Raw genomic sequence first — 27,461 nt, 5'->3', positions numbered from 1 at the left:
TAAAAGACGCCTGGCTCCCCATTGTGACCTGACAACCACCGGAATGTCCAGTTTAGCTTCTGCCTCTTAGTTGTCATGTAAACGCAATGGTAAATTACCATGGCAATCCCAGAAGAGTAAACACACTGGTACTATTGAAGTTGTACGGCTGCAAGCCAAGGCTCGATAACCGATGCTGTGCAGCCAAACTACACTTTGGCAGCCATCGCCAAGTTGAACCAGTGTGAACACGTATATGGGCGAGAACTAGTAAAAAACGGCCGTTTACCAAGTGATTTCTCATCGGTGAGGAATTAGCGCTCTCAAAAAGTAATGGCACATAAAACTCAACCCTGAGCAAACTAGACTATCGCCCTCCCTTAACTGTGTCTGATCCCCCAAGCCAAACGAGAAGTCGAACATCTTCCCGGAAATGCCAGCGCCCGACGATTCATAGAAATTGCTTCATTTCGAAGCAGTACGTCTACAGGTGTCGATGTACCGCTGCTCTTCGTCTATTGAGGCTCCACGTGTTTGTACACCACACACGGAAACGCACAAGTACTGAATTATCAGAGCATTTAGGGGATGGATTGTGCCAATGCTCATGTCCGTACTCCTCCTTCTGCCCAATTTCTTTCTATGGCCAGAAACCGAGAAAAAATAAAAATCACTGACCACGCTTATGTTTTTGACCACTTGCTTAGGAGTACGTTGCATCTTAAACTTTGGTAGTACTTTGCATGCAGTTGTCTGTATGCACAAACTAGTTTGTTTAACATATGCTTTTATTCATTCTGGTCAAGGTCCATTCGCAAAAGTACAGTTCACTTGAATAAGCAGCCCCTACCTGCCCTGTGTGCCCAGCGGCAAAAGCATTAATTTCCGTTAATGTATTACTTCTGCATGTTCAAGCAGCAGAACTCAGTCAAAAATATTAAACGACAGCCTTTGCTCGTAACTGACCTTCCACCAATACTCGACTAGAGGCAGTGAAGATATAGTGCTCTTGCGTGCACCATCGAAGTGGTCAACTTGGTCAACATCTGGCACAGCAGAGAATATTGCAGGCCTAATATCACACAGGACGCATCATTAGAATTGGACTCAATTTCTACAGAGACAAGGCTTCCAGAGATAGCCGGCCAGGACAAGGGACCAACAATGCGGCAGGTGCAAGGCAAATCTCTAAGTTTTTAGCAGATGTCTTAGTTCTCCACAGATATGGGGCGTTTTGCAAATTTTCCTCACACTTGTAAATTGTGGATATTGTTCCCAGAATGTCTATGTAAACCCTAATATACAAGCAGCATAAAACTGTGCAGAAACACAAGAAAGGACAAGCATTGGCATAGCCAATAGGTCTCGCCTTTGGGACCTTATAAGTGTTTAGCCATGCAACAGTTGATGTTGTTGCACCAAGGATATCTATCGTCCTGCATAACTAAATACTTATAAGGTCCCAAAGGCGAGACCTATTGGCTATGTCAATAATTAAATATTTGAAAAATGGAATTCGTCCACAATTCCATTAGGAATTGTGGACGAAGACTGTTAGTAAACAGTAAATGCATTGATGTTATTGGTGGAACATCCATACATACGTTTACGCTTTCTAAGATTTCTCAAAGGATAAGAAATTATCCAATGAGCTATATAATCTTCTGCCATGAAACAGCTGGAACAGCTAGATTTATGGCGGTCGAGATATCGCATGACCCAAGAAGACACCTTTAACTCTACCATCCATAACACTTCCTAAAGGCTTGATTTTTGGGTGGGATCACTGGACATTTTGGGTTGGATGCGCGATATTCTACACCTCCCTAGAACACTTTCTGATCATTCCCAGGTGATATTGCACTTAGGTTAGGCGAATGGACATGAGCACCATTGTGGGGACTTTAGTCCAAATATTTTCTGGATTCCGCATTCGTGGAGGAAATTCTTGCTGCCACTGGGGAATATGTAGTGCTAAATAAGGGCTTAGTGACATCACTTGCTGTGTTTTGGGAAGCCTTGAAGGCTGTTATCCAGGGAGAGTGTATTGCTAAAAGTCATAGAATTCTCAAGTCCATCCGGGGTAGACTGGAACTCCGTTCATTGAAATTGTGATATGAGGAAACCAAGAACCTTACTCTCTTGGCCAAAAAAAGCTTGCTTTTGGTTAAGTTCCAGGACGGGGCTGATCGGGAGGTTACATTTTTAGGTAAATATTGACTGGCACACAGATATGGGAAGGGCGATAGGCCAGGACACACTCTGGCCATGTTCATTAAACGTAGGTGGGCTGACAATCAAGTTTATAGTCAAGACACAACTGATGGGTGTTCGATATGTGTTTTTGAAGATATAATGAGGGAGTGTGTCGCTTTCTATCAATATCTGATTACCCCACAGTCAGAGGCAGCTCCTACCGACATATTGACTTACCTGGACAAAGTGACCCTGGCGTGGCTAGATTAGGCGGAGCGCGAGTTGCTCTGTCAACCTCCTACCGAGACAGAGATTTAGTGTGACATACATCAATTACGTAATAGAAAAGCTATGGGTAGTGACAGCCTTCCCGTCGAGTTTTATAAAGTATAAGCTGATTAACTGATGCCCATTCTTTTAGCTGTTTATGAGGAGGCTTTTCAAACAGGTCAGCTGCCATTGACGATGCGGGAGTCCATCATACTCACGCTTAAGACTGGTAAATGACCCCTCTGGGTGTGAATCGTATCGTCGCCTATCCCTTACTAACGTTGATGGTAAAGTCCTGTCCAAGTTATTAGCTAACAGACTCTTACCATTGATGCCGCAATTGATTAGACCTGACCAGTTTGGGTTTATTCCAGGACGGAAAATGGCATAAAATGTCCGCTCACTTCTTGCCCTGACACACCAACTAGATCCCAACACGCCTATTGTTGCCGCATTTTTGGATGCCACCAAGGTGTTCGATACTGTAGAGTGGCCTTTTTTACTTGTAGTAGGCGGGACTTTCATTCAATGGGCTCACCTCCAGTACACCGCTCCATCCGCCAGGTTGCGTCTGAACGATGGGCTCTCCAAGCCATTCGTAATCAGGAGAGGTACACTGCAGTGGTGCCCCCTGTCACCTCTCCTTTTTGCTTTGACTCTGGAGCCCATGGCATGCGCATTACAGGCGAACCACTGTCGGCGAGGAGTGAATATGGGATAACGGTATACTGTTCTATCTATGTACGCATATGATACTATGCTTGTGGTTAAAAATCCTACTGTCAAACTAATTCCTATTATTGAGGAAATAATGGACTTTGGTCGCTGGTCTGGCCTTCAGATTAATTGGAATAAATCTATTATGGTCCCTCTAACTAGTTTCACTACTCGTCCAGACATAACGTACCCGGTGCAATGGCAGACGTGCCCAATTCGACATTTAGGTATCCTTTACCACAAAGCTATCCATGTTATCCTAAAAGACAATTATGGACGCTTTATGGACACCCTGAAATCCAGCATTGATGGTTGGATTACTCTGCCACTCTCTTTGGCAGGCGGGGTGGCTCGAATGAAAATGTGGTGTTCCTGTCCCGTATTCACTTCAAATACCCATTCAGTACTGCTGTTTGTCACAGTTTAATAATGCCCCTGAGCCATAACGAACTCTTGAAAAAAAAACATATAAAAACAATAGGTGATCTGTTTATAGGTCATAATTTTAAATCATATAGTGAATTTTTGGCCAATTCGTCTCCTACATTAATGGTTGTCTTGGCCACACGTGCTGTTCATGGTCTTTTTTCTACGTTCACGGAGGAGCTCCCCGAGTGGCCCATTTTGAAGGTACTGCTCTCCTACCCGCAACCCTTTAGGCTTATCTCAAGATTATATGTGGCAGTGATTGATAATATAGTTATGGAATTTCCCAACACCCGAGAGGCGTGGGTGAGAGATTCTGGCCACGATATATCAGATGACCTGTGGCAATATTGTTGTCAACAAACTAGGGATGAGTCCCCTAATGGTACGCACAGCCTTATACATTATAAATTTCTGGTACAGGCTTATCTCTCACTTATAGATATTGCTCATAACTATCACATTGAAGATACCAAGTGTATGCGCTGTGGCGCTTGGGAGTGGACTTCTTTCACCTGGCGAGATCCTGCCCGTCGGTAAGATTGTTTTGGACTCACATCATCGCAGTCATGACCGCTATGACTGAAAGTACCTTCCCTCTTGATCCCATGATGGCTCTGTTGGGTTGCGTAAAATCTGTACCACAAACATTTTGGAAGTTAATGCCCATGAGTTTGTTGTTGGGAAGGCCCAGCGTAGCAATGCATTGGGGCAGCAGTTGGGCACCGGCATTTCATGACTTGCTGCAGTACATGTCATTGTGTGAGGATTGGTTCGTAACTTACGCCACAATACTGCCACCAACTGCTCGCCCCCGGGATTATTGGGATCCGTGCGCAATCACTTTTTTAAGTTAGATCCCGATTGGTGGCTATGTTTTCCCTCCGCCTTATTTTTATAGGGCATTCTATCAGATGGGTTATATTACACTGATTATGTATACTTTTGTACTTTGATATTATCGTTGTATGTTGGACTGTTATGCTACGCAGCACTGTGCCTCTGATGAACCTTTGCACTATTGGCATAATTTCAATTATTTAAAAATCTTTCAAAAGTTCAAGTGTTACCAATAAACTACTGAGCCCAAAGCATACTTGAAGATCCTTTGAGCCAGAATGTGGCACGGTTTCATGCCACAAACTGCACAAGTTTACATTAGGATCCATCACTAGCATATAATATGGGGAAAACTATCTTAATGAGGGTGTTTAAGAGAGAAAACTGTCACCAATATCCATATAGATCACACTCAGAACCAAAATGAAAAGGGGTCAATTATAAAGCATGAAACACACATGCCTATCTTTGGCTCCAATGAAACAAGCGGTAGGTTGGGCTTCAACCACGCTGTCTCTAATACACTGTTTTGGAATCAGCAAGCGGTGAAAATGATAATACATGGAAATCACAAAAAAGATGATATTTAACATCAGGATTTTGTCAAATTGAAAGAAAGAATATATTTTTACACTACATCTATGCAGATCGAGATCAGCATCTGAAGGATCACTAGTGAATTTTATCACAGTATATGACAATGCAATATTATGCGCTTCATACATTACTAAATTTAACAACAATATTGTTTTCTTTTACATAACTTACCAGTAACTGTCTTTATTCTTGTGCTTTTTGCAGCAATTGCCATTTATACTAGGTTCAGATTGTGCGCAATTATGGATTTTAAATTGTTGGAAATTTGTCTAAAACTTTTTTCTTGGGGAAAAAAACAAATAGAAATGAAACTAGAAATCGTAGAGAAACCATTTTTGCCATTGGTTAAGTTGTTATATTGTTTTGAAAATGTCTGACAGGATAAAAAAAAAAAACAAAAAAAAAAAAAAAAAAAAAAAAAAAACACCATGTAATGCAACACCCTCGTATTGCGATAGCCTGCGCAGGAGTAGTGGTAAACGAAATGGATAATAATTACACAATCGTCAATAATAGTCAGTAAGGTTAATTTCATATTAAAAGTGAATTGCTTTTTAGACTGTACAGACTTCTAATAATTTGGTATTAGCCCTCATAAAACTATAGCACAAGCAGATGGATTATTTAGAATTACCTTTACTAACATCAGCCATAACTACATTAATGATCAACCTATGTTTTTCAACTGCAGAAGAATTGGGGCGCAGGTGGGATGGTAGAGGGCCTGGGGTTGGGTCGTCAGAAGAGGGAGCTTGACACGGATCATCAAAGACATGGGACGGGGAGGAATGGTGAAAGGACAGGGGGCAGTACACCAAGAAGGGGCTGTGAAAGTCAATAACTATGATTACAAGGTTCAGGGACAAAAGACTTTGGCGACCCCGAAGTGAGTGCAGTCATGGTGGAGAAAAGCTACTCAGATAAAATGCGGAGAAGGGATGGAACAAGATGCAAAACATCATAACAGGCCTGAAGAAAAAGAGGGGCAAAGACAGGTGGGACACAGCCCAATGACAAACCAGAAGAGAGAATCTGAAAAGGACAGAGGCCAGGGTTACCACGGAGGCCATGCATCGTGTGCAAGGGTGTGGCAGGACAGGACTAAGATCCTGTGGTTGCAAGGCAAGTGAATTTTGTAGCCTATTTGCTGTTCGCACCGTTAATGAAATGAAGGTATCCCGCATGCAAAAGGATATACAGAGGCAGAAATTCTGGGCATGTTTGGGCAAAAGCTACAAGTGGAGAGGTGGGCAATGAGGACTAGAGCAGCTGAAAGAGAGCACGGTGACAGAGGATCCAGCACGTGGCGTGCTACCAACTTATCATAACGGACACTGACATCAGCAAGCAAGTAATACAGCAACCAATAGTTCCATGGGTAGCTGTAGCGATGGTGGTGTATCGCTTTAAGTAAGCTCGTGGGGTTGGAGTAGAACCTACACTGATGTCTAGAATGTTATGGGTTGAAGCGATATTCTAACGGTGTATCCGTTGTGCTGTGTGAGCTGCTGGTCCCTGTTGTGCTCAGTACCATGGATTAAATACAGAGACTTCAAGCTCAACCTTCGTCTGTATTTCTTTCTTCCTGCTACGTTTGTGGAGCATCGCTACACAATTTTGGCGACGTTTTGGGATCTTCTTCTTAAAAAAAATATCAACTTTAAGCTAAAAGGAACAACGAGGAAGCTGCAAAGGCCATCTATTTCCCATTTCTGCACACAAATCATTGTAGCCAGGAACCTACAAACGAGACGGCAATTTTTTTTTTTTTTTTTTTCTTTCTCTTTTTGGAGAATCCGATTCCTTCGTTTCAACCGGCAAAAGAGGGAGCATTGATTTGTCTGCGCGTCGTTTTGCATCAGTTGAACTCTCTTGGGACTGCCTTGATAGCGGTAAGCAGGCTTTGTGGAATTCTTTACAAAGTTTGTGACTGTGTAATATGAAAGGAGTTGCTTACTTTTAAACGTTGTAATGACGCTGTTGGATTCTGCGAGTCCTCCACCTCGCGCTTGGGCTGCAACAACCGCACGTCAGCATAGAGGCAAGTACGCTATTGACGTACGTGGGGAGACGGATTAACACCTCACTACGCTACGCTGGTAAACGCCCACAGGATCAGATCAACAAGTCTAGTTACCATGACAACTGTTCACGATCGTAGCAATTTCTACCGGAGAGGCTGGAATTTCTAATGATGCAGTAAACGATGGCACAATTCTGACAGCACATTGAAGTGGAGTGTTTAAATAAAGGGAATAAAGGTAAATTTCATTAAATAAAGAGAGAAAAGAAGTGGAACCAAGCCAGCAAAGGAATTGTTTATTCACCATATAAGATTTTATCATTTAAGCAGCTCAAGACAAAAAGAAAAGGATATATTTCACTGAGTACAACAGGGAGATTTCTAGAAGTTGGTAATTTACTGTCGCATGGCAACTTTATATGGTGATTTATTTTTCTCTCATTTCTTTTGAGATCATCAAAGGAACAGACTAGAGGTGGTGTTTAAGGCACAACTTTACAAGCAGTTCTGATTTTTTTTTTGTGTGTTTGTTGTTTTTTTTATTTCTTTCACAAAATGCCGAGCGACACTTCATCTACTGAAACAAGGAATGCTGCGTCGGGCGATGGACCTTTCGCAAATCCACACATTAACTCGCCTAAGGAATTTTTGTCCACGCCTGGCGAACCACTGGTAGCATGGTTAGTCTGGAAGGAGTATTTCATTAATTACATTGCTAACTTAGAGGATATCAGTGGAACATTCTCACCTGAAAGGAAGAAGAGGATGTTGTTGTATTCTTTGGGTCCCGAAGGTTTAAGGATTTATAATGAAATGGTTAAGGTGGAAAGATCAGAGGGGGACATTGACGTTTTTAAATCGGCCATATTAGATCTAGATGACTATTTTTCCCCTTCTGTGTGCATTGCTGTTACTAGACATGCTTTCTTCCACAGGAAACAAGAGAAACAAGAAACCATAGAGGAATATGTGTCTGTACTTAGGAAATTAGCGAGCAAGTGCAGATTTGCTCAACTGCATGACGAGTTTATCCGTGATCAGGTTGTCATGTATACTAAGAATAAGACATTACAGGATAAATTGTGGATTGAAGGAGAAAGCTGTCTTAAGGACATAATTGCACTTGTTAAGAAAGGTGAGCTTTCAGAGAGGTGTGCGAAAGCCACGCTCTCGAATGACAAAACGAGCACTGGTGAGGTAGTAGGAAAAGTAAGTGTAAAGAAATATGTGTACAGAAATAATGCAAGCACAAAGTTTGATAAAAGCAAATCAGATTTCACCACAAAAAAAAAGATGGATAATGTAGACAACAGGAAAGGGGGAAATCTGATCTGTTATAGATGTGGGAGTTATTCACACTCTGCGGCTTACGAGAGGTGTCCGGCTAAGTCAGCAAAGTGCTTAGAATGTGGGCTTATTGGACACTTCTCTAGAGTTTGCAGACGGAAGAAAAAAATTAATGATAAAAGTAAAGTAAAGTGTGTTCAAGAAGAGGATGATGACAGTTCCTCAACTGCTAGCGATGCAGAAATACAGGTGAATTGCATTCAAAGGAAAAAAGTAGTACTAAATATAACGGGTAGTTCTGCTTCTAAACCGTTATGCATGGTCTCGTTGGGTGGCATTTTAGTCCAACTGGCTGCTGATTCGGGATCTCCTTTCACCATAGTTTCACAAGAAATTTGGAACAAATTATTCATTGGTAAAATTGGTGAATGGTTGGAACCTAATGATGTCTCTGCTGAAAGCTTTACAGGCGACAAAATAGACATGTTAGGTTTCAGAACATTAATCTTTAGGTTTAAAGAAAGAGAAGCAGTAGGCAAACTATACGTAGCCAGGGAAGGCCCATCAGTGTTGGGGTGGAAGGATCAGAGGTCTTTACATATTATCCTGAACCCGAACAGTAAAGAGCAAGTTTTGGTCTCTTGTGATGGGGAAGACACCAAGAAGTGGGTTTTACAAGAATTTCCAGAAGTTTTTACAAACAGCATGGGCAAATTGAAGGGGTTTACACATCGCATTCACTTAAAAGAAGGGGCTATTCCTAAAATTCACAAGGCAAGGAACATCCCTTTTATTGTAAGGGAAGAAGTGAAGGCAGAATTACAGAAGATGTTAAAAAATAATGTTATCGAAACGGTGGAAGCAGCTGAATGGGTTTCTCCATTGGTCGTAGCACGCAAATCGAATGGCAAAGCCCGTTTATGCGTGGATTTGAGGTACCTCAACGATAACATACTAGTGGACCAGTTTCCTCTTCCGAGGATTGATGAAATGCTGTCTATAACTAGGAATGCAAGGTGGTTTTCCACCTTGGACCTATCAGCAGCTTATCATCAAGTGGTTTTAGAGAAGAGTAGCAGGCATCTTACCACTTTCTGTACCCCTTTTGGTTGTTACAGATTTAAACGCATGCCGTTTGGGTTGGCATCAGCGGCTGCAGTTTTTCAAAGGCTCATGACAAATCTTTTTAATCACATTCAGGAAGTTGCAGTATTCCAGGATGACATCTTAATCATGGGAAAGGATAGAACACACCATGACATGATTTTAAGGGAGGTGTTAGCCATTCTTCATGAAAATGGGTTAGTGGCTGAAGGCAGTAAGTGTAGGTTTGCTGAAAAGTCAGTCACATATTTGGGCCATGAGATTAGTAGTTCTGGCATAAAACCCAAATGTAGTTTGGTTGAAGCCATTCTCAAGGCTCCTCCACCTAAGTCAAAGGAGGAACTTCGTTCTTTTCTCGGATTGGCGGAATTTTATTCCAAGTTTGTATATAATTTTGCAAAGAAAACGTTTGAGATGCGAACTTTATTGAAAAATAAAGTTGTGTTTGAGTGGACGCCTGCATGTCAGAGTGCATTCGTTAGCATAAGAGAAGCAATTGCTCAGGCTCCCACATTACAGGGTTTTGATCCACAGGCATATTCTATTGTCACGACTGATGCCAGTGGCACAGGTTTAGGGGGAGTGTTGTCCCAATTATCGGATGATGGTAAAGAAGTTATCATAGCATTTGCGTCTCGTTCTTTATCTCCAACAGAAGAGAAATACTCAGTGATTGAACGTGAAGCTTTAGCTTGTGTTTGGGCAATGGAACACTTTAGGAAGTTCATTTGGGGGAAGAAATTTTTGTTACGGTCAGACCATAAACCGCTGACGAAGCTCTTGACAACTGAGGGTTTGTCCAGAGCCTCAGCGAGAATTGCAAGGATGTCTATGCGACTCCAAGATTTTGTGTATGAGGTGAAGTATGTTCCTGGGGCTAAAAATATAATTGCGGATTTCTTAAGTAGACTTTCGTTACCCATGAAGGAAATTGACCCAGATCCTTGGGGTGAATTCTCTGTAGCAGGGGTGTTTGATGACACTATAGGTCTGCGTAAAAGTGACTGGCACCTGGAGTGTGGCAAGGACAAAGTTCTGGAAACTGTCAGAAATAGGGTCATCCAAGGTTGGTCAAATGACTGCAAACGTGATGTAGCATTAAGAGCTTTTTGGGAAGTGCGTGATGAGTTGAGTCTTGATGGAGAGTTTGTTTGCAGGGGTGGTAGAGTTATACCTCCACTGGGGATGAGAAATAGAATTATAGTAATTGGTCACGAAGGACACCCTGGAGTTTCTCGGACTAAGAGGAACATTAAAGCACTATATTGGTGGCCAAGAATTGACTTGGAAATTGAACGTTTTGTCAGGGAGTGTATTAATTGTGAGTCTTCTGACAAAGCACAGAAAACACTTAACCCTCCAATGTCGTCACTGCCTTGTCCAAATTTACCCTGGGAAGAAGTCGCCTTGGACATTATGGGTCCTTTGGAATGGCAGGATGGTTTTACCAAGTACTTACTGGTTCTGGTAGACTTGTTCTCAAGATGGATTGAGGTTGAAGTGGTTACTAAAGTAAACACGGAGTCAGTTATTTGTTTTTTGCAAAAATGCTTTCTGAGAGAGGGTTTTCCAGCATGTATCCTTACGGATAATGGTGTTCAATTCAAGTCTGAATTGATGAGAAAATTTATGGAAAACACAGGGATTGAACAGAAGTTCACGGCGCTTTACCACCCTAGAGGTAATTCAGTAGTGGAGAGGGTCAATAGAATTCTAAAAGGCATTTTGCAATTAGCAAAGAGAGGTAATAAAAATTGGAATGATGAATTGGACAAGTTGATTTGGTCATATAGAATTACTTCCCATGACACAATTGGGGAGAGTCCTTTTGGGTTAATGCGTGGAAGATTTCCACATTGTAAAATTAATCCTGGGTGGATTGGCAGAAGCAGGAAATATGATTGGAATGCTGATCTTGTAAGAGAGGCCATGGAGGCTTCGCAAGGGAAGAATAAAGTGTATTTTGATAAAAAACATGGTACAAAAGAACCATGTGTCCAAGTAGGACAAAGTGTAAGGGTGAAACTTGCAAAAAAATCTAGCAAGTTACAACCCAGATTTTCGGATCCTAGAACCATTATAAAGGTCATGAGAAACACAGTGCAGCTTGATGATGGAAGTATCCATCACATGAGTCGCATTGCTCTTTCAAATGATCATGGTTCAGCAAAACATTGCATTTCAGAGGGGAGAAGAGACTATTGGTGGATGGATGTGTTCCCATCAGGGGGAAAACGTAATGAGAGTTTGGTGGATAGGGATGTTGACATGAGTGAACAGTCCATGGCCCCTTTGGGTTCTCAGATTGAGCAGAATGGAGCAGGTGAAGTTGTTTCTGGTGATCATGATAACATCTGTGAGCAAACTCCTGAATTGGTGGAATTAGAGGAGGGTCATGTTCAGGGAGAGAGCATTGAGGGTGAAACACAGATCAGAGAGTCTATCAAGGAAGGTACCTCTGGGAGCAGGGTGAGCAGGTTTGGTAGGAGTATTACGGTTCCCAGAAAACTTGAAGGGTTTGTAGTTTTTAAGTAAAGTATTTTGTAAGTTCTTGTGCATTCATTTTAACAATGTTGTATGTTATTTGGGTGAATGTGCATTTGTGAGAACGCTGTGAAAAAATATATTTAAGAAGGGAGATGTGTAGCGATGGTGGTGTATCGCTTTAAGTAAGCTCGTGGGGTTGGAGTAGAACCTACACTGATGTCTAGAATGTTATGGGTTGAAGCGATATTCTAACGGTGTATCCGTTGTGCTGTGTGAGCTGCTGGTCCCTGTTGTGCTCAGTACCATGGATTAAATACAGAGACTTCAAGCTCAACCTTCGTCTGTATTTCTTTCTTCCTGCTACGTTTGTGGAGCATCGCTACAGTAGCCTAATAAATCTGCCTTCAAACCGATGGCAAAATTATTCCATTAAATACCAGCAGTTGAACTGCTAGGAATGGTTTCCCCAGAAAATAAGCACAATGATCTGCATAAAACAGATCAGTAGACTTTGAACACACAAATGTGCATTGCGACATTAAGTCTTGCACCAGAAACATTGTTTTGCAGAGTAAAATGTTTTGTCTTCTTTGGTAGGAGACTACAATATTTTCCAGACTCTGCCGTTAAAGCGCAACAACACAAAAAATAAAAACATCCACCACCTTGGAATGTAACAAATAAATGCAAATAAATAAGTCTGCTCTCTTTCTGGGAGGTCCCAATATTAAAGCCAAATGAATCTTGTTATATGGTTGCTAAACTAATGTAGGTATTGATATGGCACATATTAAGACTAACTGCTTTTGTGCCAGACACGTACGGAATGTTTGCACAGATAATTTACAAACATTTGAGGGACAATTCCCTTGACATTTGTGCCTTGCAACACGAATACATAACACTTCGTAAAGACGTGTTAGATACATTTTCTTTTATAACGTACACATGTGCCAATATGGAGGTCAAGTGATTAAAGACACACTTAAGCAAAGTGTCCAAATCTTCTGAATTGTCCCAGTTGATATCATAAGAACTCCTCTAGGAACCTCTAACCCAAACCTTTGTTTCTAGACAGTATGACCCTCTTAAATGCTTCTTCTGGCAATCTCTTTATTAACAAAATATAACAAAATAAACACTGATCGTAACTCGTAATATATTTGTCAGATATAAGTGAAAGGAAAATGTAAAGCAAAACAAGGCACACTACACTGCAAATAAAGTAAAGTTCTCGTGCCACTTTGTGTAGAAGAAGCAGTCTTTGTCAGTGTCTCGAATTATGAAAGTGAAGCAGTGTACCACGAGAAACTATAATCCAAAATGATTAACTAAAACAAACTTCTTTAGGGCATCAATTTATAAATTATGTAGCACAAGTATTATGTCAACCTACTTTAGGGCATCAAAGTATAAAAATGATGCAATGAACCACGATTACATATGTGTTATAATCATTACCTTAAACTACTTTACAGCATCAGAAACAGTCAAAAACTGTGCCGAAGATTGTACATTTCTGCAAGTAATAATTCCAACGGTCTGCATTTCTTACACAAAGGAGCTTGATTTTGATGGTCAGTGTATTTTTTTTTCAAAGACATTGTAAATTTAGCAACACATGGGCAGGAACTCGAAATAAAATGATCTTCGTGTCAGAGTTTTATTTTTAGCAACATAAAAGGATTACTGACTCTGCAGCACTGGCTGTCATGATCCAGATCGTCGCAGAAGAGAATTAGCCTCAATACAAAACTGATCTGGCTTACAACAAAAAAACTGACCGTGAGTACACTGGCTGCTATGACTATGAAAGAGGTTGATTCCAGTAATGTTTCCGAAAAGTAGTGGAATATTTTAACAGTACCAAGTATAAGCAGACAATGAATGGATGTAGGTAACTTACAAGACAGGCGGCCGTCACATAAAGATGGCCATTAACAAGTGCAAACACCACCCACTCCAATCAAGCACACAGACACCCACTACACAGTCTGTATCCTATTTTGCAATTTGTAGTAGTGGCAGGGCTTTAAGTGGGCCAGGTCTCACCGATGCTGAGCACCGGCAGTTTTTTTTAAGGGGGCCACAAAACGGGTCTCTAACGGGCTCTATTTTGTGCCCTGGCACAGGCGGTCTGTTTTTTAGGTCTCGCCTGACGTTAGCAGCGCATGTGCTGCTCTCGCCATGCAAGGGCTTCTTGGAATCAATACGGATTCCAAAGCTTTCAGAGGTTGACTTGAAGCCCCGCCCATCTTTTTTATTCGCTGCCGTCATCCTCCATGCAAAACGCTGGCTCACGATTGAAAAGGACCCTCCTGGTTACCGCCATGTCCACTTTTACCCCTGCCCACCGGGACTGGATGTTTTACTTGCATCGTTACACGTTCGGCATTGTATACGCGGTGAGCACTATTTTATTTTACATTGTCCCTTGTGGGCACACACCGGCTCCTCCCTGGACTCGTCCCGAGTCCCCCACCTCCTGTCACAGTCACGTTGGAGCGTATAGTGAAAGAAATGCCACACACACACGCTTTGTTTAAATAACGCGTATTGTCACTGCACCTGTATGCACAGTCCAGGAAATGCTTGCTTGGTCTTAGACGACAGTGTCTTTGTGCGTTCTTGCTTGGCTCACGGCTGTGCTGATTGGAAGACTTTGTGGTCACCCGGCTTGGCATTTCAATCCAAACAGCATAAGTGTGGTCTAATAATGTCGCTAACACGGATTGCCGCAGCACCCGCCTCTCCTGTGAAACAATAGTTGTGTCCCATTCAGCTATTAATGGCGCTAATGCTTTTAGGCACTTTATATTCAAAACATCCGTGGTCTCCCACCAGCCTTGTTCCCATGATTAACCAGTGATGTTCTGGTTCTGTTGTAGAAGTCAGCAAGTCTTCTGATCTCGCAGAAATTTGTATTCATATTCCCAGCTCAGTCCCATCCATACAAAGGGCTGGAACCCTTAGTTATGCGTCAGACTGTTTCGAGGTTAGAATTGTTACTTTTTCCATGTCTGCTATCAAAGTATTCATTTTTACTTGCTGTTTTTGATGAGGTGTATTTCGTTTTTCCCTGGTGTTAAGATAAAACTGGCCCAATATCGCAACATTGTAGTTTAAGTGCTGTCTTTTAAGCACGCTGTTTAACCGGTCATGCACCTTCTTTCGATGGATGCTGTTGTGTTTTGCTGTGCACTTGCTCATTTATGTTAAGCATTCCTTCTACCTTTAAAGATTTCTTTCCGAACAGGAAGAGGTCGGTGGACACCAAAAGCGCCATGTGAGCTATTGCCCTCCTCGGGGCTCACAATTCCCGTCGAGCAGACCCCGCAGGAGGCTCCGGTGATCAAAGGTAAATACGGCGCCGTGAATTAACTTCACTAAAAGCATAGTGTGGGTCGAGTCACTGGTGAGTGTAAGGATCGTTGACCTAAGCACCATCTCGCGTGTGCATGCCGTCTAACAGTAAACGTCATGGCGCTACCTCTTATTTGGTAGAACCTCCATATTCCGCCCAAGGAGGGCCCTTCTGTTTGGTAAAGTGCTGATTCACAGTCAGAGTTTTGTGGAAAGATGCAGCGGTATGCACGACCTTGCATTTCAGAACATGGTACATAACCGAGCTTGTGGGCTGCTCAGATGGGCCTTTGTTGCGCAACTCATGTGTTGAGAGCGTCCGACCCGTCAGTTGGTCATGCAAGGCAGTGCCGGCGAGTGTATGTCGTGACCTCTGTAACAAAGTGGTACATGCCCTCTTATGGAGGAAGAGGCTCTGCATAGTGAGATGGACTTGATAATATGGAAAAATGCTTGCATCACACTGGGCCCATTTTAACCACCTCCATTCTGGCGGGGACAGCTGGATACTATTATGCTGTTGAGGTTGGGTGCAAATGCACATATGCACTTCATTTTTGCGTGGTAGTGGTTAACGCCTGTAGGCCTGATGGAAAGGGAGCTGAGGGAGGCATGGATGCGCTCTGTTTGGTTAACTTCATATTGTGCATCGCATCGTTTTACTGCACACGATCTGCCCTGGCTTTTCCTCATTCAGTCATTAACCCCTCCATTCTTCCGTCCACAGATTTGCACTAAACCTTGAATGGACTTTTGTGTCTGGTGGCATTTGCTTGTCATAAACGGCTGTGGGGCTTTCCACAGAAGAAATCTAAAGGCAACGGAACACCTCCGGATAGAAAGCAAGCAACTTGTATGCCCTTGATGTAGCAAAGCAATGGCCTTACAGTCCACAGAGCAGTGTTAAAACGTATAACTGTGCAATGTTTTGTTTTATTCTAAGACGTGTAAATATGTGCGCACAGTGACTGGAGTGCTGTCAAGTCATGCATATTTAAATATTCAAACTTGTAAATAATCATCCTTAACTGACTGGAGTGGGTGCGCAGGGCTTGCATATTTAAATATTGTGTAATCTTTGCTTGTGTTTCAAAGCAGGAGAATTGTATATTTGTACACTTATTTTTAAGATTATACTAACTTATATAGCCATAGCAAAGCAAATGGCTTTAACTTAATCAAAGGCAAGACCTATTGCATTTTCAGTGCTTGTTCTGTACTGCAGTGATAGCAGACACATGGATGTGCGCGTGCTCACACTGCTCCCTTCTCACTAGGGGAGAAGTTATGGCATGACGTCATGCCAGGTGAGCGTTGTAGGGGAAAGGAAATCCTTTTAAGAGTCATTTTCTCTCTGAATTTCCCTTCTCTTTTGAAACTCAGGAGAAGCAACATTCAATATTATATACAACAAGCCATAGTTGCTGCTTATTTATCTTATGCAACTAAGACCCATTGACAAAGCCAATAGTCCTGATTTGTTGTAGGTATGATGTTACTTGTATCATATCTGGATGCAATGACAGAAACAGCAAAATACAAATTGGGCGGCACACTTTGCTAAGCACAGATTTTTAAGGTAACGATGAGAAACCCACCAGTTTTTTCATCCCACTTAAAGCCCTTAGTAGTGGTGCTAACTCAGCATGACCAAGTCCCTCTCTTCTTCTCAAAAGGTGAGGTTAAAAAACGTACTGGACTACTTGCTAATTCAGCTTAGGCACCCATGGCAGCCCCAAGTCATCAGCACCTATTCCAGGTCAGCCAACTGCATCATGCTCTTCTAGCCGTAAGCACCCATTTCAAAAAGCACACACAACACACAATCAGCCATCACCACCCCTTCTTGTCCGGCACAAACCAGGTGAATCCTGCTGTGAAAACTCTCTGTTCATTCCACCAGCACCTTTGAGAGCCTTACAAATCACTAAAATGATCAGCACCCACGAGACCTGTCCAGTCATCGCAGGAAAGACAAAGGTCACCATATAACTGCCATCTGGATAACCCTTTCCAGTGCTTGGCTCCTTATTAGAAACAACTGCGTTTCGAGAATAATACCACGCGTTGCGTTTACTTTAGTTTGCCAAGCATGCGCTAAACGCGTGGACAACCCCTTTAACGCCTCACAAAGGGTAGTAAGCGCTATACAAATGCTATAATACAAAACAATATCCCTAAACAAAGAATTCTCACAGGAAAGCCCGCGACTGTAAATGTCCCGGTGACACAAAGTCATCTGGCAAACTTAATGGTGCTGCTGGCCCAGCCGTCAGGTGTCCAGGCTATCGGATATCTGCATCAAAGCGCAACTTGCCACTCCAAATCCACTTGAACCACAAGCATCATCCAAACCCGTGGGTGCCCAGTCACCAGTGCGTTCTTCGTCCATACTTCACCGTTCACCTCTGCTATACACGCCAGCTGTTCGACAATAATTACTGGAACAACGCCCCCCCCCCCCCCCCAACCATCAGCACGTGAATGAGGTCAACATCATCTCCCATCCAGGTACACGACTCTTCCCTGACTGAGGCTCCTCTGCCCTGGCTCCTCGTCTCACCGCCCCTCCGGGTCAGTCCCAGCCAGTGCCCGTGGGCCAGTACCTGCGCTCCTTGTCCTGCTGATTGGGGTCGTGTTTCTTGCATAGCTGCCGCACCTTGGGCAGGTCTCCGGCGTAGGCAGCGCGGTGCAGCTTGCTGAGGTCGCGGTCGCGCAGTTCGTAGCCGCCTGCGGAGGTCAGGCTGCCGGTCTCGGAGGCGCTGGGGGACGCGCCCCTCCTCCTCTTCGCGAAGTTTAAGATCTTCTTCATGGGGCCGGCGGCTGCGGCGAGTCTAAGGAGCACACGCAGCGGCGGTCGCTGGATGGAGGGCGGCCGAGAGGGCTAGCTCGGATTAGAGTCTCCGCAGACGGGCATCGCCGCTGAGATCCACTCCGGAGCGCCGATGGTCGGCCACGATCGCCGCTGAACAGCTCGATTACAAAGAGCAGCCGGCTCGCCGCATCAGGTGGTTCCGAGCGTGCCCTGCATGGAGGCGCGGTTGGTAGGCACAGCTGCGGGGTGTTACTGGAGCACGACTGCCCCTGCCACGGCCCGGACGCGTCGGCAACGGTATCCTGGCAGACTGCGCACATTCGCGCATGCGCCGGCGCCGCTACATTTTGTCAAACTCAAGCGGCTCCATACTTTATGGAGCATGGCGCATGGGCAGTGTCAGCACAAGCCCAAAGACACTCGCTCACCTCTGTGCCGTTGTTTATGATGTCATAGTTACAGAGCAGCCAATCAATTAAACAGAAAATAGGAATCCGTAGCGTCCCTGGACTGTTGGCACGTGCATCAAGCTCGCAACTGTTATGTAAACATCCTTCTCTTATTAGGCCTTATAGTTTGTTCCACTTCATTGAATGGCCCTTAAAGGCTAGACTGCAACTCCACACCTTGCCTTTGCGGTCTGTAGTGCAGGTCTACGGTAGTGTCGTAACTGTCAATCATCATTTTTATATTAAGGTTCGATATCGTAATAGAAAATGCGTAAATTGCTGGTGTTTTCTTTGATGAGTGCTGAATAATAAATGCATCTCTTACTCCAAGAAATGCTTGAAAGGCTTGTTATTTGTGAGCGTTGTTATCCATTTGACACCCTTACATTCTAATTCCCTGGGCCTCAGGGCATAGCATAGAACGTAGACTGTAAAAGAAGCGAGAATTGGAAGGTGGGCGAGAGGGAGGCTGGTTAAGGTTAATCGAACGCACCAATAGCACTCACTACAGCACCCTTTTCTAAACAAACATTGGCATAGCCAATAGGTCTCGCCTTTGGAACCTTATAAGTATTTAGTTATGCAGCACAATATCCTTACTGCAACAACATTAACTGTTGCATGGCTAAACACTTATAAGGTCCGAAAGGCGAGACCTATTGGCTATGCCAATGCTTGTTGTTCTGAAGGTGCCCGTATACCGCTGCTTGTTGTTGTTATGCGTTGGGCTGGAAGCGTTACATGCTCTGAATTGGCCTCCTAATATCGATAGACTGAAGTACAATGCATTAAAAAACATAAGCAAACAAAGCATGGCTAAACATAACATCCCTACAGCTGGCATGAACTAAATATAATATAGCAAACCATGAAGGCAACTAAACAGATATCAATAAACAGAACAAAATATGGCATACTGGTATGAAGCATGACAGCTGTACACAATGTTGATAAATATTTCACACCAAATATAAAATCACATAAACTAATCTCATATGACCACAAATAATAAACAATAACATATAGCTAAGCATGAAAACAGCAGTAAATAGCTGTACAAAACATACTTAAATTAACTTAAACATACCAACTATAATAACAACACTAAACTAGCATAGCCAAACAGAAAACCAATATTAAGTAACTAAACCTCACTCTGTCGGCATAGACCATAAACACAATACAGATACATTTTTTTGCTGTATTATATAGCGGGAACTCGACCCGAAGGTATTGGAGCTCTTTACATGAGCGCGAGTTACCTTACACAAGGACACATTCATTTTTGGTAGGCTCCGGGAGATTAAGTTATTTGCTCAGAATCACAGGATGCTGAGCTGACCTCCAGGCTCCAACCTGGTTCCCCAGCTCCAAAGTCGGCAGATATGGCCGTTAGGCCACATACTCTCAGTTCTGCATGTAATGACTTATAATAAATCCCATGTAGCGTGAGATGGACACTCCTGGGGCTGGTGGGGGTCGGATAGGGATTCAAAAGGATGGGATTCTTTATGGCTTATACTAAAGATAATGATGTTAATCCCTATGCTGTTTTGTTTCCTAAAGAGCTGTAGAAGGCAAGCATTTACTCTGAAAAGCACAACCCGAAAGTGCAAAACCCAATAAAGAAGTATGAACAAAAAGTAACTAAATCTAATGTGCTTAAGCATAACATCATAAATTACTAAAAATATAAACCTAAAAATAAAAAAACACAAAACAAAACCTAATGAAACACAATATATCTAAGAAGATGGTCAATAAATAATACCTAAAGCTAACATCCCTAAGCATACAGAGAGTTCACTTAACTACACATGGCAACAAACCGTCAGTGAAAATAGCAGCCCCAAATTTACATAACTAAACATATTATACGATAATCAAATATACACAGCTGAATATTTAATTTAGCACCCCATCTAAACCTGGCTGTGACTGCTCGTTTATCTAAATCCAGTGTGTCCGCACCTCCAGCACGCACACACCTTTCACTGGGGCATTTGTCGAAAAGCTCCGTTTGATGGAACGAACCTGTCAATGCAAACTACTCCACAATGTGTTCTTAATTCAACCGTAAATGTCAAAGTTTCATCCGTGGAAGTGCTTTGACTCAACAATAAGTATGGGCGCGCTATGGTTTAACAGTGTGAGCATAGTGAGAACCATGCAGTAAATAGTTACAGAGTATTATATATTAAATAGCTACTTCAGGGCCGGCTTTAGGGCGATGCAGCCGCACTGGGCGCTGACCTGTGGGGGAGGGGAGTGGTGGGTTGCACAGACCTCAGGGAGGGGCGCTGAGTTTAGCCATAACTTGCAATTTAAAAGCACCTGCTGCAGAGTTCCTTGTGAGTTCATCTTTCAGGCAGCAATAAAAATGTCAAGATAACTCTTGTGATTAATGTTCCTGCTAGAAAGAGAGATGGCTTTTTATCCAGTGACAGTTTTGACTCCCCATCAAGAAGCGTGGAGGGTTCCTATGCCTGCTGCAAAAAACAGATCTGCCTTTTACGTGGATAGCCGAGGGGATTAGAAAAGCCAGCCTTTACCAGCTCTACAACAAACAAATGATGGACGGAATGCTGACAATGCAGACATTCTCCCCCAGTCAAGAGATCTGGGTTAAATCCATCGTTCTTTTGCCCACTACACCACCCCAGTTTAGACATTGCCATATGCAAATCAGTCTTGACCCTGTGCCTCATGGGAACAGTCCAGCCCGAACTGCCAAGCCATGTCTTCCCTGGACCGGAATCAAGCATCCTAGGACCGGTTTCTGGCTATCAGCCGTCATCAGCCAGGATAGCTTGACTCCAGTGGCGTAGTGAGCACGGGTCCCACGTCTGGGAATACCCATCCCACCTAGGGCGAAAAGCGTTACAACAAACAAATGATGGACGGAATGCTGACAATGCAGACATTCTCCCCCAGTCAAGAGATCTGGGTTAAATCCATCGTTCTTTTGCCCACTACACCACCCCAGTTTAGACATTGCCATATGCAAATCAGTCTTGACCCTGTGCCTCATGGGAACAGTCCAGCCCGAACTGCCAAGCCATGTCTTCCCTGGACCGGAATCAAGCATCCTAGGACCGGTTTCTGGCTATCAGCCGTCATCAGCCAGGATAGCTTGACTCCAGTGGCGTAGTGAGCACGGGTCCCACGTCTGGGAATACCCATCCCACCTAGGGCGAAAAGCGTTACAACAAACAAATGATGGACGGAATGCTGACAATGCAGACATTCTCCCCCAGTCAAGAGATCTGGGTTAAATCCATCGTTCTTTTGCCCACTACACCACCCCAGTTTAGACATTGCCATATGCAAATCAGTCTTGACCCTGTGCCTCATGGGAACAGTCCAGCCCGAACTGCCAAGCCATGTCTTCCCTGGACCGGAATCAAGCATCCTAGGACCGGTTTCTGGCTATCAGCCGTCATCAGCCAGGATAGCTTGACTCCAGTGGCGTAGTGAGCACGGGTCCCACGTCTGGGAATACCCATCCCACCTAGGGCGAAAAGCATTACAACAAACAAATGATGGACGGAATGCTGACAATGCAGACATTCTCCCCCAGTCAAGAGATCTGGGTTAAATCCATCGTTCTTTTGCCCACTACACCACCCCAGTTTAGACATTGCCATATGCAAATCAGTCTTGACCCTGTGCCTCATGGGAACAGTCCAGCCCGAACTGCCAAGCCATGTCTTCCCTGGACCGGAATCAAGCATCCTAGGACCGGTTTCTGGCTATCAGCCGTCATCAGCCAGGATAGCTTGACTCCAGTGGCGTAGTGAGCACGGGTCCCACGTCTGGGAATACCCATCCCACCTAGGGCGAAAAGCGTTACAACAAACAAATGATGGACGGAATGCTGACAATGCAGACATTCTCCCCCAGTCAAGAGATCTGGGTTAAATCCATCGTTCTTTTGCCCACTACACCACCCCAGTTTAGACATTGCTATATGCAAATCAGTCTTGACCCTGTGCCTCATGGGAACAGTCCAGCCCGAACTGCCAAGCCATGTCTTCCCTGGACCGGAATCAAGCATCCTAGGACCGGTTTCTGGCTATCAGCCATCATCAGCCAGGATAGCTTGACTCCAGTGGCGTAGTGAGCACGGGTCCCACGTCTGGGAATACCCATACCACCTAGGGCGAAAAGCGTTACAACAAACAAATGATGGACGGAATGCTGACAATGCAGACATTCTCCCCCAGTCAAGAGATCTGGGTTAAATCCATCGTTCTTTTGCCCACTACACCACCCCAGTTTAGACATTGCCATATGCAAATCAGTCTTGACCCTGTGCCTCATGGGAACAGTCCAGCCCGAACTGCCAAGCCATGTCTTCCCTGGACCGGAATCAAGCATCCTAGGACCGGTTTCTGGCTATCAGCCGTCATCAGCCAGGATAGCTTGACTCCAGTGGCGTAGTGAGCACGGGTCCCACGTCTGGGAATACCCATCCCACCTAGGGCGAAAAGCATTACACCAAACAAATGATGGACGGAATGCTGACAATGCAGACATTCTCCCCCAGTCAAGAGATCTGGGTTAAATCCATCGTTCTTTTGCCCACTACACCACCCCAGTTTAGACATTGCCATATGCAAATCAGTCTTGACCCTGTGCCTCATGGGAACAGTCCAGCCCGAACTGCCAAGCCATGTCTTCCCTGGACCGGAATCAAGCATCCTAGGACCGGTTTCTGGCTATCAGCCGTCATCAGCCAGGATAGCTTGACTCCAGTGGCGTAGTGAGCACGGGTCCCACGTCTGGGAATACCCATCCCACCTAGGGCGAAAAGCGTTACAACAAACAAATGATGGACGGAATGCTGACAATGCAGACATTCTCCCCCAGTCAAGAGATCTGGGTTAAATCCATCGTTCTTTTGCCCACTACACCACCTTTACCAGCTCTTCAAAACAAATCAAATTGTTGTGAGAGAATCCGAAGAGGAGGTCATGGGACGGGGCCGCCAAAAGACTGTCACGCCTGGCGCCGCCAGCTCTAAAGCCTGCCTTGACTGTGCTATACATTGTAGAATTTTTCAATGGCAGTGTGTTAGGAGCAGATGTGAGTTGGCCGGGTTTTCCAGTTCCAGCTTGTGATTTTATAGGGAGCGTTTCACGAGCGGAAGGGAGAGTAGGGCTGAAGCTGGTCTGCGAGCGCATTCCACAGAAGACGACTTGAAGGCTCCGAATCTCTCGTGTGTTGTGGGGTGGATGCGGGTGTTCCAATCAATATTGTGGGCTAAGGTGGCGGGGTGGCTCAGTAAGTTAAGGCGATGAGTAGGTTGCGAGCTCAACTCTGGTGAGTCCTGTCCACTTAGCATCCCATCCTTTCGAGGTCGGTAAATGTAGGAATCGTAACACCTGGGAATAACAGGGTTGAGAAATGACAGAAATGTGAAATTAAGCGCTATATATACAAATAAAAAAAACGAGTCATTATTTTATATGTGTACTACTCTCCACTTAATATTTATCAAAGTAATCTGGGTCTTATTTTTTAATGTAAAATGTACAGTACTTACTAGAAGAACGTTTGTTTTATGGGCTGTAAGCTACTGCTTTAAGTACCAGCGGGCAGTGAAGCATGAGAAGAATGGGTGAAACAGGAAGTCTGAGTAGATAGCCAGACTTCAAAGGGATTTCCGCCAAATTTGCCCTTTCTGCTCCTGTTTAAAAGAGCAATAAAGGGATATTACCTTTTTCTATTATCTGGGCCAGATCACAGTTAAAGATATGTGGATTGTTCCCTTGGCTGGGGGTGGAGGGGTAGAGTTGAAGGGGGACGTGAGGAGAAGAGAAGGGCTGGTCAGGGACATGTGTTGTGGGAGGAGTGGTGCTGGAGGGGGCGGGAGAAAGCGTACACATGTTTACACCCATCGAGCAGGATAAACGCTTTATTGTTAATGTTGTATGTTGACCTAGTTAGATGAGGTAAAAAAACATGTTGGTGGAGTGCTCTGAAAACGACTGACACAAAGACGAGGACCAAATAAAGTCACAACATTACAACAGCGACATACGAACCTCACGTATAGAAGAGGAAGGGGAACAAGAGAAGAACCCGCAACGGGGTAAGGAAAGCAGTATCACAGGCGGAGAGCGCAACCAGTGACTGGAGAGGACATGGGGAGGAGACCAGAGCAGCAACTGGACACAGGACTAATGAGGGCGCCGGGAGGACGGGAAGAGCAACAGCACCAGCCGGTCCGCGCAGAGGCTACGGGATGAGGAGGCAGCCACACTGCGAAAGCGGCTTGAGTAAAATAACATTATATCAAACTAGCATGGATGGCGTGAAGCGGGCGTCACAACTGGAAAACGAGCTCTAGTTAAAATAAAAATAAAACACAAGCGCGGCCCCGCGGCCGCGAAAGTTAAATATTAATTGAGAGGGGGAGCAGGAGGTGAGCCTGCGAGTGGTGCACGCTCGCGCACCTGGAAGAGCAATGACTAAAGGCCCATTTGGTGCGCACGCTTTAAGGGTGCCAGTGAGTGATGCGCTTAAGCGATGCGCTTAATGAGGAAGAGATAGGAAAGTCAGATGGCGGCTGTGCGCATAACCGCAAGCTTTAGGTCACAAGCAAAAGCGCGTGGTCGGATTTCTAAAGCCCACTCACTAAATGTCTCGCCAGGCCAGCGCATGCGCTGGCTCAGGCGAGACCTAAAAAATGAAATATAATACTACCCCGTGATTTATAAACGTTTATTGTAATAGATATTCTTGTGTGTGTGTTAGAAATGGGGGTCTCTAGTTGGCAATGGCTGGCCACTGTCCAAGTAGGGACCCTTCTTCCTAAATCAGAGTAAGCGGGCTACACCCTTTGATAACCCCTGCTCAACCCTGTGGTAACGTAGCACGAGCAGCTAGGCTTATCTCAGAGGCAGTGTGTGAAGCATTTATGACCATACACAGTAACACAGTGAAGAACACTACAAAGGGACACCACACAAGTAATTATAGAAAAATAAGTATCTTTATATATTGACTTAATACAAGACCAATAACGGTAAAAAGCCACAATACTGTAAAATAGGGTTAGTCTTGAAATGCTGCAAAAATTGTTCAAAGTGAGCAAAGAGAAGTTCAGTTCAAGGCAGTGGTCTCTGCGACCCTTTTACTCGCAAGATATCTGGATTCTGTAGCAAAGCAACCAAAATGTCGCTAAGGAGTTGTAGCGATGATTTTCCTCACTCGTGACCAGCGATGCGTTGAATCCTTGCCGCAAGGGAGGATGTTGTGCTGATCTGTGTGCAGGACAAAGTGACAAACTTCTACATGCTAAACCGGCAATGCGTTGAAATCTTTGCCGCTAAGGGAGGATGATGCGCCGAGCCTGTTGCGTGTGCGATCTTGTTGCGATGAAAAGAAATGGCGTCTCGCGAGGGAGCGACGATCCTGATGCGATGCGATGAAAATGGCGGGCGCTCGGCGTCCGCGCTGCGATGTCGTGAAGCGATGTACTCGATGCGATGATCTCAGGTTAGCGAGCCTTTGGCAGCCCGCAAACAGGTGATGCGATAATCTTGAAGTCAGCGAGCCTTTGGCAGCCCGCAAACAAGCGATGCGATGATCTCTGGTTAGCGAGCCTTTGGCAGCCCGCAAACAGGTGATGAGATAATCTTGAAGTCAGCGAGCCTTTGGCAGCCCGCAAACAGGTGATTCGGTGATCTCCGGTAGCGAGCACTCAGCGGCAAGAGCGCAATGATTTTCCTTACGCTCTTAAGCTGCGGCGGCTGGCTAACGGGCGTTAGCGACGATTTTCAGCACTCTCTTCTCCACAGTAGAACTAGAGGCCCTGGAACTCACAGGAGCCTCACCTGCAGATAGAAATCCTCGCTGGGAGGAAACAGGAGGCTGGTGGTGGAGTCTGATGTGCCTGAGACTCCTGCAGGAGGCTAGCTCTCTTCTAGCCCTTGGGTGATTGCTGTAGCAAAAATAAAAGTTCCTTCAAAGTCCCTTTCCTCTTCTTCCAAGTCCAGTAGTAACCACTGCAGGCCAGTCCAAGAAACAGCACACAAGCACAAGGACAGTCCTCTCCTGCAGATTCCTTCAGTTACATGGACAGATGTCCTTCTTGTTGTCCAGGAGCAATACAAATTGTAGGGGTTTCAGCACAGATATTTATACCCCAAAAGAGTCACAAGTCACTGAACCCAGCCAGAATCAGTTCTGCTCAGTCCTGGAGCACTTTGTTTACCAGGCTGCTTCTTTCCTTTCAGAGTGCAGGGCAGAGACATCAGACGCACCACAGGAGGTGGAGCCAGCATTGTGGAGGGAAGGCACAGCCCTATTCAGGTCCCAGGTGCAACTCCTCCCACCCATCTAGATGCAGATCTCTCTATTCACCACTGGGACACCTCACCCTGTCTCCTGGAATTCCCCAGCCCTGTCACTCCAGAACCAGACAGCCAATACACATAACAGCAGATCACACTGGAAGGCTTAGGCAAGAAAATACCTACTTTCTAAAAGTGGTATTTTCAAACCCAGAATATAAAAATAAACTTCACTAAAAGATGTATTTTAATATTCTGAGCTCAAGCATACTAAATTCGTTTTTCTACCATGCTCTGGGGGTCAGTTAGGACTATAGAATGTAATAGCCAAACCTCCCATTCTGGCCTATGGTGAACAGGTAGCCTTACAGTAGTGAAAAACGAAATTGGGTGTAATTCACTACCAGGACATGCTACACACATCAGAGCATGTCCTACCTTACACATACAATGCACCCTACCATAGGGGTGGCTTACATGATGCCAAGGGAAGGTTCAGGGGCTGGGAAGTGGGTGCACTTCACAGCCAAGATGGCAGATCTAGACTGCACACAGACACTGCAGTGGCAGGTCTGAGACACACCTTACAAGCTGCTTTTGTGGGT

The 27,461-nt window shown here is 44.5% G+C and overlaps 1 protein-coding gene across 11 annotated transcripts in view; it reads right to left on the bottom strand.

Annotated features, from left to right (window-relative positions):
* The window catches only part of ANKRD26 (ankyrin repeat domain 26), a 1,120,330-nt gene extending 1,101,898 nt beyond the window's left edge, over positions 1–18,432 (bottom strand). For 5 of the 11 annotated variants that reach the window (XM_085653116.1, XM_085653119.1, XM_085653115.1 and 2 more), the window contains exon 1: positions 17,896–18,415. In XM_085653116.1, coding sequence (XP_085509242.1) covers positions 17,896–18,101 — 206 coding nt within the window. In that variant the 5' untranslated portion in view covers positions 18,102–18,415. Of the gene's footprint in view, positions 1–17,895 lie in introns of all 11 variants that reach the window. The other 6 variants (XM_085653114.1, XM_085653120.1, XM_085653123.1 and 3 more) reach the window with 3 other exon arrangements.
* Between the last annotated feature and the right edge of the window lie 9,029 nt (positions 18,433–27,461).

Source organism: Triturus cristatus, chromosome 4_1, assembly GCF_964204655.1.
Source record: "Triturus cristatus chromosome 4_1, aTriCri1.1, whole genome shotgun sequence".
Taxonomy (NCBI): domain Eukaryota; kingdom Metazoa; phylum Chordata; class Amphibia; order Caudata; family Salamandridae; genus Triturus; species Triturus cristatus.
Note: the sequence above shows the minus strand (reverse complement) of the source record. Positions and strands in the feature narration are given on the sequence as shown.